Source organism: Panthera uncia, chromosome D1, assembly GCF_023721935.1.
Source record: "Panthera uncia isolate 11264 chromosome D1, Puncia_PCG_1.0, whole genome shotgun sequence".
In the NCBI taxonomy this organism is placed as follows: Eukaryota; Metazoa; Chordata; class Mammalia; order Carnivora; family Felidae; genus Panthera; species Panthera uncia.
Genome location: NC_064808.1, coordinates 47,422,408 through 47,435,539, shown reverse-complemented (window position 1 = coordinate 47,435,539; position 13,132 = coordinate 47,422,408). Strand labels below are relative to the sequence as shown.

At 37.5% G+C, this 13,132-nt stretch overlaps 1 protein-coding gene across 2 annotated transcripts in view; it reads right to left on the bottom strand.

Moving 5' to 3' along the window:
• The window catches only part of DENND5A (DENN domain containing 5A), a 120,468-nt gene that overhangs the window by 72,796 nt on the left and 34,540 nt on the right, over nt 1–13,132 (bottom strand). For both annotated transcript variants that reach the window (XM_049650369.1, XM_049650372.1), the window contains exons 2-4: nt 7,404–7,475; nt 6,520–6,629; nt 4,136–4,793 (exon numbers count right to left, since the gene is read on the bottom strand). In XM_049650369.1, coding sequence (XP_049506326.1) covers nt 4,136–4,793; nt 6,520–6,629; nt 7,404–7,475 — 840 coding nt within the window. The remainder of the gene's footprint in view (nt 1–4,135; nt 4,794–6,519; nt 6,630–7,403; nt 7,476–13,132) is intronic.

Sequence of the window (13,132 nt, the reverse complement as noted above, 5' to 3'; positions counted from 1 at the left end):
GTGCAGACATTTGATTAGTGGACCCATAATCCAAGGAAATAGCTAGACCCTTCATCAAAAGACTAGTGACTATACAATCATGTTTTACACTAAAATACAATGTTTAATGGATATATGTATCATTTTTAGGATTCTCAGACTGGAATGACTTTTCCAATTATCCAATCTACTACCCTACTAACTCAGATAAAAAACTTCTGCTCTATGTACAATTTTGCCCCAACCAGTGAATAATATGCTATTAAAGGGGCACCTGGGTAGCTCAGTCAGTTAAGTGCCCAACTCTTGATTTTGGCTCAGGTCATGATCTCGCAGTTCGTGACATCAAGCTCCATGTCAGGCTTGGCGATGACAGCATGGATTCTGCTTGGGATTCGCTCTCCCCCGTGTCTTCCCCTCCCCAGCTTGTGCTGTCTGTCTCCCTCTCTCTCAAAATAAATAAATAAACATTTAAATATTTTTTAAAAATAAGTTATTTTAAAAAGCTATATATGGACCAAAGAACAAATATCCAGGAGTAGGTAAAATGATCTGTACAAGTTAAAAATTCCTAAAAATGTCACTTCAGTCACCCAGTGGATTATATTTTGAGATTCTTACAATTTTGCCTGCATTCTTTTTCCTTAAGTAATGCTTATTTTCTATTCAGAAGGCAGGACAAGCAGTAGTCAAAACTAACTGAGTGGTGATGACATGTTTTTGGAAGTCCAGAGTGATTTTCATCTACCTAAGGCCTTTGAATCATAAATAAAAACTATTTCAAGAAATCCAACCTGAATTGTTTAAAGTACTCTATTAATACAGAACATAACCTACAGCCAATAGAAGGCCACTGCATTTTATGGTCAGCCATGCTCAACAATGTCCAGGAATTTTTTGGAAAAAGCTTTTTCTTGACCTTACTGTAAACATGACTTTGGATCCTGAATTCCATTTGATTCTATACACAAATCTTCTAAACTGCCTTCAAACCTCTTTAAAATTCTTATTATGGATACAATAACCCATATTCTTGGAAAATAAGAAGAAACTCTGATGGAAAAATGTCACCTATCATATTTCTGGTTTTAATCCTCCTTTTTCCACCTCTATAACATTCGCACTTCATTACAGGTATCTACGCTACTGAATAAAATAAAAATCTAGGGCGCCTGGGTGGTTCACTCAGTCAGTTAAGCATCCGACTTCAGCTCAGGTCATGATCTCGAGCTTTGTGCATTCAAGCCTCACATCTGGCTCTGTGCTGACAGTTCTGAGCCTGGAGCCTGCTTCAAATTCTCCCTCTTTCTCTCTGCCCCTCCCCTGCTTGTACTCTGTCTCTCTCAAAAATAAGTAAATAAACATTAAATATATATATATATATATATATATATATATATATACACACACACACATATATATATATGTAAAATAAGATAAAATAAAATAAAAATCTATGAGCCCATATAATAATAAACAAAGGAGAATGAATGTTATTCCCTGTAGTAAAATGCCAACCAATAAATATAGATGTAGCTAGAAAAATCACCATTTTGTAACCATCATGGTAATAACTAATTCAGATTAGAATCATTAATGGATGTTAAATCTACTGGGCAAACTTCAAAGTGGAGTAGTATGCTTACATTGCTTCAAATTAACTCCCCACAAAGTACTTATTAATTACAAAGGGAAAAAGGATAACTTTCCAGTTAAGAAACTTGGCAGGGGCGCCCGGGCAGCTCAGTCAGTGAAGCATCCGACTTCAGCTCAGGTCATGATCTCATGGTTCGTGGGTTCTAGCCCTGTGTCGGGCTCTGTGCTGACAGCCCGGAGCCTGCTTTGGATTCTGTCGCCCTCTCTCTCTGCCCCTCCTCTCCACTTGTGCTATGTCTCTGTCTCTCAAAAATAAATAAATGTTAAAAGAAAAAAAAGAAAGAAAGAAACTTGGCAGACATAACCTTAACCAAGTGATCAAATGAACATTACCAAAGATGGGCAAACTGACATCAAGTGCCTCCTGATATAACGCACTGAGAAAATCACAACATCACTTTTGTGTACTACAGCCAAAAGTTATATAACCTGAGTCTAATCATGAAGAAACATCAGACAAACCCAAATTGAGGGACATTCTACAGAATGCCTTGCTACTCTTCAAAAATGTCCATGTCATGAAAGACATGAAGAAGTAACAAGTAAAAGCAATGCATGTTACTCAACTAGATCCTGGATCAGGAATTTAAAAAAAAAAAAAAATATCAAAGCAGACATTATTGGACAATGGCAGAACCTGAATAACAATATTGTAACAATGTTATGTTTCCTAAATGTGATAATCAGACGATGGTTATGTAAGAAAATGTTCCTGTTCTTATGAAATGAAAGCTGAAGCATTTAGGAGTCAAGGGCCATGGTGTCTGCAGTGATTCTCAATGGTTCAGTTATGTGCACACATATACAGAGAGAGAATGATAAAACAAATGTGGCCAAATGTTAACAATTGGTGAATTGTGGGAGAGCATACAAGAGTTCTTTGAACACTTCTTGCAACTCTTCCATAGCTGGAAACTACTTCAAAATAAAAAGTCAAAAAACTTAAAACCTACAATGACTATGCACTCAGAGTAACAAAGTCCTTATGAGACTATAAAATCTAGGGGCACCTGGGTGGCTCAGTCGGTTGGGTGTCCGACTTCAGCTCAGGTCATGATCTTACAGCTCGTGAGTTTGAGCCCCATGTCGGGCTCTGTGCTGACAGCTCAGAGCCTGGATGGAGCCTGGTTTCTGTGTCTCCCTCTCTCTCTCTACCCTCCTCTGCTCATGCTCTGTCTCTCTCTGTCTCAAAAATAAACAAACATTAAAAAAATTTAAAAAAAAAAATCTAGGCTGCTGTTAAGTCTCTAATATCTGCTTCTATATCCCTGCTCTCTCACTCCATTCCATCCACACAATTTTCTCACTGTTCTTGAACATAACAAGCACATTCTTGTCTCAAAACCTTTATATGTCCTGTGCCCTTTGCTTAGAATATTTTTCTTACAGATATGACATATGGGTCACTCGGAAAAGGCTTGAACTAATCACTCTGTTAAAATTGGAACTTCCCTTCTCCAAATACCATCCTCTTTCCTGTTTTACTTTTCTCCACAGACCTTCTTAACACCTTACACACTATAAACTTTATTTATTTATATAATCACCTCTTCTTCCCCACTAAAATATCAGTTCCATTATAGGAAGGGTTTTTATCTGTTTTGTCCATCACTGTGTCTCTAGACCCTGAAACAATGCCTGGCACACACTAGGCTCTCAATAAATAAGTACTGAATGAATACATTTTATGTTACTCTTCTGGTTCATTTAATAAACATCTGTTTCCTTCTTTTTTTTTTTTTTTTTTTTTAATTTTTTCAACGTTTTTTATTTATTTTTGGGACAGAGAGAGACAGAGCATGAACGGGGGAGGGGCAGAGAGAGAGGGAGACACAGAATCGGAAACAGGCTCCAGGCTCCGAGCCATCAGCCCAGAGCCTGACGCGGGGCTCGAACTCACGGACCGCGAGATCGTGACCTGGCTGAAGTCGGACGCTTAACCGACTGCGCCACCCAGGCGCCCCTGTTTCCTTCTGATCTACTTTACTATTTTGTCCAAATCTGCTGCTCACATTCAGTTCACTTCTCATTTATAAAAAACAATTCAGTTATAACAAACAACAGAAAGAAGCAGCAACACATTCTCCTTTTAGCAAATATATTTTTTTTCAAATATATGAAGGATCATTGTTTGTGAATCCTCAGTTTTACTGTCAGGCTGTGGAAGGGGCAGAAATAACTCTGCAGAATGTTGGAAAGTCAGCTTCCCAGAACCATCACCTCCTACCCCTCTTTTCAGCATCAACTAGAAGGGATGTCAGAAAGCAGGAATCCCCTCCTAGACTGAAGTGTCCAGCAAAAGGCCATGGTGATGATAGCCAAGTAAAAACTGTGACCCTCTTGTGTTCTATCGGTTTTCCATCTACCACCTACCTGCAAAAGATCTGAGTTTCGCTCAAATTTTAACAGCCCTGGACCTTTACCATCAGTGCCACTGCATTTGATACGGAAAGAAGGGAGGCCCTATGCAGGGAGAGAACTCTAGTAAGCACTGACTTACGCTGTGAGTAGAGCAGGATTTGAAACTCCAGAAGAGCACAAGTAAAAAGCTGAAACACATTTTCCACCCCAAGCAGTTCAAAGACCTCTCTGACAGGAAAGTCAAATAAGGGAAGCTCATTAGTACTTGGTCTCTGGCAGATTATTGGCCCATAAACTCCAGAAAATTTCAAGGACCGGCCAGGAGGTGGAAGTGGCACCTCATAGAGTACATTGTATATGTAGCTCTCGAGGGGCAGTGGAGGGGGCTGAGGTGAAGTGACTGCCTGGTGAAGTTGTTCCAGCACACTCCGGCATGCTTTCATAAAGGACATGGGTGTTATGAGGCAAATGCACTTAGAGACGTAGAGCGTGTCCCGGCTAATGTCATAGGAGTTGAAGCGCTGAAGCTTAGTCCCAGGAGTGCCTTCACCATCGTCCATGCCACTGTCATCTTGGCCATCAGCAGACGGAGAATGTAGGATATCATACTCAGCATTATGCATGTGGTAGAGGGTCTGCATTGCACTGCAGATCTGTTTGCTAGTCACCTCCTCATAAAATGTGAGGGCAAACCCAAATGTCCGAGAGCCATCCTCCCTTGTGATAATAAAGGCATGGAACTGGGGCTCCCTGGGATCAGCCTGGGTCTTGAATGCCAGCCCTTTGGGCATGCATAGCTGCAAAAGACAACAAGGAAACAAGTGGTGAGAACTCACTGTTGGTCCTCTTCAGAATACCATCGCTATTGATTTACTCACAGAGTACCTATTATGCTAGGTGTTTGAGAGATCAAGATTAATACAGGAAAAGATCTGTCCTCAAGATCGTCAATTCTAAGACGTGCAAGTAAATAAAATTACAATGCGGTTATCAGGGCTATCCAGAAACAAAGTGCTAGGGTAACACAGAATGGACAACTCAACCCAAAAACATCAGAAAAGGCTTGTTGATGAGGTTATGTTAGAATTCATGAGGTAGACAAGGGAGAGAAGGGTATTTCAGGGACAGGGAGAAAATGCCCAAAGATAAGGAGGTAAGAGAAAGCTTGGAGAATTTAAGTAGGTGGTTAAGCATGACAGCATTTATTGGGAAAGGATGCTAGAAATATACCTAAAAACTAGACAGATAAAATTTTGCACCTAAAAATAAACATAAAGTTTTAGATTCTTATCAGCTCACAAAATTCTGCCATCAAGAGAACCTTCTCTTTTCACAGAAAAAAGGGAGCATTGCACATAAAGGAGATGACATAATCAGGATAAAGATGCAGTTTTTTTCACTTTAACTCAGATGGGTTATATAAAGAAACTTGGATAGCTAATCAAACTGACCTACATCAATTGGTCCCCATTTTCCAGGCTTACAAAAACCAGGCTATACAAATGATCTACCAGCAGCCTGGGTTAACAAATAAAAGGATATAACATATAACCTTATGGTATATCCATTACCTTTGGACTTGACTTCCCAAAACCTAGATGTTTCTAGAATACAGCATGTCAAAAATAAAATAAGCACTGAACCAGGAGTCAAAAAACTTGAGGTTAATACTCAGTTTCTTCATCTGTTAAATGAAGATAATACAGTCTACTCTGCCTACTTCACAGGGTTATTATGTGCATCAAACAAGATCATCCTCTAAAAAAGTACAGAAAGCTATTAAGAATTAATATAGGCAGTAAAAAGATGTGATGAAAAGCATAGCACTGGAACCAGACTATGGCATAGTGATCAAATTGTAGCTCAACTGCTTCTTAGTCATGTGACTTTAAACACATCACTCTTTGGATCTTAGTTTCTTCATGTATAAATGTGTGTGTGTGTGTGTGTGTGTGTGTGTGTGTGTGTGTGTGTGTGTATTTAATATCATCTACGTAAGGGGTATTATGAAGATTACGTGAGTTAATTCATGTAAAATGCTTATCACACTGCCTAGCACAAGGTGAATACTCAATAAAAGTTAGATTATTCACAGTAGTATTCTTCTACATGAGATTTAAAATGTTGTCCTACCTAAAATTATGATGAAACAAAATACCCATTTCTGCAGTATCACTCAGACATATATACAACCCAGATTGAGAGAAAACTGCTTTAAATCGGACTCACTGTGCAATCTCAATGCTATAAGCAACCAGGAGCTCAGTACCACAAAGTTCAATGACCCAGTACTATGTATTTGTCTGACAAAACAGAAACACACTGTGACTTTTCAGTGTATTTCATACATCCTAAATATCTGATTTGTTGATCAAAATGTAGAATCATAAATAATAATCATATAACCCCTTCTTCAAAAGTTCCTGGTAGTTAGTGGAATCACTGCTACCACAGCCTGGACTCACAATTCCACTATAAATTACTTTGTAAATTACTTCATACTTGTAGCTAACAAATACTAACCATTCCCACTGCATCTTGGTCAAAGGGATTCCATTCTACATTCTCAGGGTATCGGGCAAGGACCTTGGACTTGAATGTTCGTCTCAGTGGTGTCTGCTCAAAATTTTCTCCTGCAAGAAAAAGAATGAAGCAAATCATCTCTACAAAGTCCCTTGAAATCACAATGTTATGAATGTCTGAGCTTGGTAGTCCAGCAAGGTACAGAAGTAAAGGCAAAGGGGTTAGGTTAGTATGCCAACCATCTAAGAACAGGAAAGGTATTAAAGTCATTAGGTAAGCAAGAAGCTGAAAAGGTTTAGCATGGTTAATACTGGACACAACTAACTATCTTTTCTTTTCTTGAAAATGAATTATTACTACAAACCCAATGGTTAACCTTCCTGGGAGAGTGGAGAAAGTGCAAGGAATGAGAAAAGGATTATATCCATCCTTTTTTCCCCCCCAAAAAAAACACAATTTAGTTTGCTTTAAGTCAACTGATAACATAGAAGCATAAATGATTTTAAATTCAGAATCAAGTATGCATTTCTATGATCTCAGAAAAAAACACAAAGGGACTAAAAGATTCAAGAACATTAAGAAAGCAGATTTCAGGGTAAATCTAATGAGCCATTTTGTCAATTCAGAATCATTTGAGATTCTGAAATTCTCCTTTGTTCCTCCTTTCCCCCTAAAAACAGAGTATACTGAAATAAAGAACATTAAAGTGAAAAAAGGAAGAACCAAAGAACCCACCACCTAGAGGGACACAAATATGAAAAACCTACTGGTCAAAAAAGGCACAAGAAAGTTAGAAGGTCAAAGGGTACAAAAATGCCACTGTAGAGACATACGTAAGAGCCACCAGAAAGCTTTGGGTGTTCTCAATTTTGTTTTGTTTTTACCTTCAGTCGTACTGGAAATGAAAGGGCTGGCACCATCCCTGGCTTTAGAAGCCTGTATGTACTGGCATAATGCTATATGATAAATGAAATAACAGAGTATTACAATAAAGCAATGTTATTCAAACTTTTTTGACCATGACTCCAGTATGAAACAAGCTTCACATCATGGAGCAATAAATACATACATGATGAGTGCATATAAATTTGCCTAAAACAAATTTCGCAAAATAATACTTACCTTACTTTGTGGGATGCCCTCTCATAATTTCTACTCTATATCATTAAAACCAAATATACTAATTGCAGACCTACTAACACAATGCATAGTTTGAAAAAACATTACAATACAGCATAATAAGATGAAGCGCTCAACAGACATAAAATTACTATAAAGTCACTGGTACTTTATCCAAAAGTATCCTGTCCCAAATACTGCTTTTCCAAAGGAGTTAAGGAGTAGGGGGCAAATTAAATGCACCTAAATATTTCAAATAAATAAATTTAGTAGGACTCCTGGAAAAATATGTGGAAAACATGATCAAAAACAATTCAATTGAATTCTATACCTGTTTATTGAGTAATTATGTCATACAAGGGCCCGAGGTACTGTGGGAGATAGCAATGAACCAAATCAAGTACCCATCCTCAGGACGTTATACTCTTAACTGTATAGGAAAAAGAACATACACAAATAACCACTTCACAGAGAGGTTACTATCTGGCAGGCTCCAGATTTTTAGTCTATGTGGTCCAACCATTCAGAGCACGCTTGTACAGGACCCTGTTTACATGTTCTAGTTGATAATATAAATTCTATTCCAACTACAGTTTTTCTAAGTTGGTTTGGAACCCAAAGGACCTGGTGATTAAGGAAGACATATTGTCCACAAACACAGGGCTGGGATAAATGTAAAGTCAGATAGTCCTTCACTCTAAATCATCCCAGAGGCATCTCAAGTTTCTAAAGAATTTATAACAATTCTGAGGTGCCTGTTCCAGAAATTAATAATGATTCCAGTCAGAAAGTTATCACTTTTATAACTAAAACCTTCACTTCCACTTTCTCTCAGGTTTTGTCCATCATCAGAAGTCCACTTATTCATAACTTTCAACTTCTGACAAGACTCAACCTTCCTTCTATTAATAAAGCCAGTAGCGCAATTTCAATACTTCCCATTTCCTGATCCTTCTTCCAAACTTAGTTTTCTGAAGCTCTTCTCCAGCAAATTTCATCTCTCAAAATACATCTGGTAATCTTCACTAAAGAAGAGTGGCAAAATCAGCAGGCAGCTGGTAACAGTGGTAGTAACAAAGCCCTATAGCTATATACAGCTAATCTCAAGCTTTCAGTAATACCTGCGAAGAGCCCACCATGGCAAGCCTGCACTTACTGTACAAAAAAATTAAACAGCAAGCAGCTGACATAATGATCTTGTCTATAGTCTGAGAGTCTCAGAATGTTTATTTAAACTATATTCAGTTCTAAGAAGATAACTATGTCTTTCTTCTAAGCTTCATTACTTTTAGTTGTCAGTTTGCTCATTTCTTCCTTACTAGGCCAGAAAATCCCCTCACTAAAAACCACAAAATATTTGAACATAAACAGGAATTAGGGCAGTTACCGCTGTCCCTAATGAAAGCCTTTAGAGAAAGATATTTTTCTAAGATGGCTGTGTCCCTTAAGACATGATGAACATTCAAAGGATGGAACAGGGGACTATTTTAAACAGCAGAGAAATGAAGCCAGAGGTAAAAATGATGAGCTGACCTGGAGTACAAAGAGGAGGAAGAAGCTAAGAATCACAAGGAGAAATGGTCTTCAGATCCTCTGTCCCCACCACCTCTCTACCTCCTGCCCCTGCTTCAAACAAGCTAAGTAAAAATTTCTTGTTAAAGAGTCAGGTTCTGAGTAAAGGCACCAAAGAGAGTGCCAATCTTAGACATAAGTCTTTCTGCATATTAGACTGGACCAGTATCAGGAGCCTAGTGTTTTCACTGCAGGGGGAAAGGGGATGTATAAAGAGGTATGAGAGCCCTGAGATCAAATTATGTTTATTACAGAACCCTATGAAGAGCATCAGAAAAGTTGCAGGGTAAGAGGATTCACAAACCTAAGATATTTTTATTAAAACAATTCAGTCTTTCATAATATACTGAGGGATGAGTTTTGAGAATAAGCGGCAAGGAGTTAATGCCACAGAAACACCTACATACCCCACCTCCTGAAACCTGTACATATGTCACAGGTCCCTTAAATCCTCAATTATTCAGACCTTTGGAAATTCAAACAATATTAGGAATAAGATATCACAACCACAACCGTCCTATTGTCCTGAAACCTAACTACTTATTTGCCCAACACATACAGAGTCCACAAATGTCAGCAATTCTGGATACCAAGAACTAAGGCCCATTTCTAACAGCAACTTAAAAATTAGTCAACTAGGTATAGATCTATCTTTGTGAATCTGTCCCTGGGGAAGTACAATTCAAATAAATCATAACAGGTTTTTTTTTTTTTTAAGACTGCACACCTTACAAGGACTTCTATTAGGTTCTTTGTTTACTTGTTCTGCTTTGACCAAGTCAGAAACAAACTGACATTTGTATTGCTATTAGCCTGTTGGTACTAGGTTGATTTGAATAACCCTAAATGTAGGATGCTTACAAATGAGAAGCTTCAAAGGAGCCCCTAAACTCTGAAATTATTTACAAAATTTTGTATGAAAATATGTGCATTCTTCTCAAGAGAAAACACAATTTTCATCAGATTCTCAAAGGGTTCCATGACCCAAAAAAATCAGAAACCACAGCTCCAAGTGTTTCTATTTGGGGCAGGAAACATTTGACCACTTACAGATTAACCTAAATGGGTAGGTTTACATACAGTCTAAAATAAAATATATTCACTACTAAATAACTGCTTTCTGGGTTGATGTTGACTCAAAATAGGACATTATTTTCTCCTTTTTTATCATAAGAAGACTATGGATGCAAATTTCTCTCTCTTTAAATATACACATATATGTGAACAAGTTAAAAAAATATTATCTTCAAAACTTCTGTCTGAAGTCATCTGAAAGATCATCAGAAAATGTCCACCAAGTTTCAATCTGTGGGGAAAGCAACAGTTTTGAAATGGTAGAGCAGATATGAAAAGGCATGTCCCAAACAACAACGTGAGAAAGACCCAATACAGTCAAATCTCCATCTGGTTTATGTTAAATTACACAAAACTTCTCCAGAACACAGTGTTAGCTTAAATTCAAGCAAAATAAAAGTAACCATCAGTTCCTAGGAGAGTGTCTACAGGACACATTTGTTATACCTACATCTTGGATTATATATACCAAATAAAAGGAGTATTTCAATTTCTAAACCTAACAGTAATCAGAGTTGACATACACTTAAGAAACTTTCCATAAAATTTGAAGTTTGAAAAAAAAAAGAGAAAACAGAGCAAGAGCTAAGGGCATTTTTGTATCTCATCCCTTAAAAGAGATGGGAAAGATAATACAAATATCTGTGAAACTACAACTGAAAAAAGATGACTCTGTCAACAGAATAATTAATATCTAGCATGATGGAGGTTCTGCTTCCAGTCATAGAAGAGTAGCTCCTAGGAGACCAAATCTCTTGCAGATAACTATGAACACTAGACAGAAAATTAAAAAAACAACTACTTGAAGATACTAGGGAACAAAAGGCAGGCAGATCATGAGGGAAAGAGAGGGTCAAAATTTGGAAGAAGGTAATGACACCAAGTGTCCCTTCTTATAGCTTTTGGCTGGGCAGGTCCCAGTCTGTGTCATGAAAGATGGCTAAAATTCAGATAAAACTTCACAGTCTTACTAGCTTCACAAACCAGAAGACAAACTGTAAAGCAACCAACATAGAGAAGTGAGGGAGGGAAATTCCAAAGAGAACCCGAAGAAGGTGCCTCAAACTGTGTATAAATTCTGCTGAAATCTCTGGCTAATCCCTGAACTATGCATGCATGGAACAGACCTCAGGCAACCAAGTTAGGGCTAAAAGAACTGAACTGAGATTTAAACTGCCATTCACTGCAGGGGACAAAACAAACAAAATTCAGTGTTCTTTGGAGGAAGGTAATGGGATCCAGACTGTCTACAACATGTCATACTCAATAACAAGGACACAACCCAATGAAACTATTCAGCATATAAAGAAATAGAAAAAAAAAAAAAAAAGAGAGAGAGAGAGAGAGAGAGAGAAAGAAAGAAAGAAAGAAAGAAGAAAAATTGACCCATTCTCAAAAGAAGAGTCAGTCAACAGGAACTGATCCTGACTTGATCCAAATACTGGGATTAACAGACAAGGATTTGAAAACAGCTATGATCATAATAAATGAACAAATAGTAGATCTCAACAGCAAAAATAGACTATAATTCAGAAGATGGGCTTAACAATCTGCCGATTGGAGATGCAGAAGAGTTAGTGAACTTAAAAAGAGCAAAAAAAAGTATCCAATCTGAAAAACAAAGAGAAAAAAAGATTAAGGAGAAAAGGAGAGTGGAGGAGAGGACCCCAGAGATCTCTGGTGCAACAAGCCTGATATACATATAATTGAAGCCCCGGAAAAAAAGGAGAGCAAATGAGGTTTTAAAAGAAGTTTTTTTAATTGAAGAAATAATAATCAAAAATTTCCCAAATTGGGTAAAAGACATAGATTTACAGATTCAAAAAGCTCAGTGGATTCCAAGCAGGATACATACCAAGAAAATAAAAACTGTACATCACAAACTTTAAAAAAAGAAAGAAAGAAAGAAAGAAAGAAAGAAAGAAGAAAAATATTAAGGAGAAAATCTTGAAAGGAGACAGAGAAAAATGATACATTAAGGAAAAGAAATGATTGAAATTACCATGGCTTTCTTACCAGAAACAATAGATATCAGAAGACCTGGAACACCATCATACAAGTACTGAAACAAACAAATAAAAACCTGTCAACCCAGAATTCTATTAGCAGAAAAAAATCTTTCAAAAATGAAGGAAAAATCAAAACATTTTCAAGTAAAACAAAACTAAGAGAATTCACTGCTACCATGCAGTGTACTGCTACAAGAAAAGCCCATCCCAGTAAGTTATATATGATTCCACATACATAACATTTTGAAATTACATTTTAGAAATGAAGAACACACTGGTGATTGCCAAAGGTCAGAAATGGGGAGTAGGGGGTTTCTATAAAAGGGCAACCCACAAGAATCCTTGTGGTGATGGAATTATTCTGTGTCTTGAGTACAAGTAATGTCAATATCCTGGTTGTGAGAGCATCCAATAGCATTGCAAGATGTTACTACTTGGTAGAGGGTAGAGAGTTGTCTCTGTATTATTTCTTACAACTGCATATGAATCTAAAATTACCTCAAATAAAAAGTTTAATGTCTTTAGAAACTACATTCTTTAATTTAAAAAAAAATTTTTAGGGGTGCCTGGGTGGCTTAGTCAGTTAAGCGTCTGACTTTGGCTCAGGTCATGATCTCCTGATTCGTGGGTTCGAGCCCCATGTTGGTCTCTGTGCTGACAGCTCTGAGCCTAGAGCCTGCTTCAGATTCTGTCTCCCTCTCTTTCTGCCCCTCCCCTGATCGCACTCTGTCTCTGTCTTTCAACAAGAAATAAATGTTAAAAATTTTTCAAAAAAAAAAAATTTTTTTTTCAACATTTTTTTTTTTTTTTTTTTTTGGGACAGAGAGAGACAGAGCATG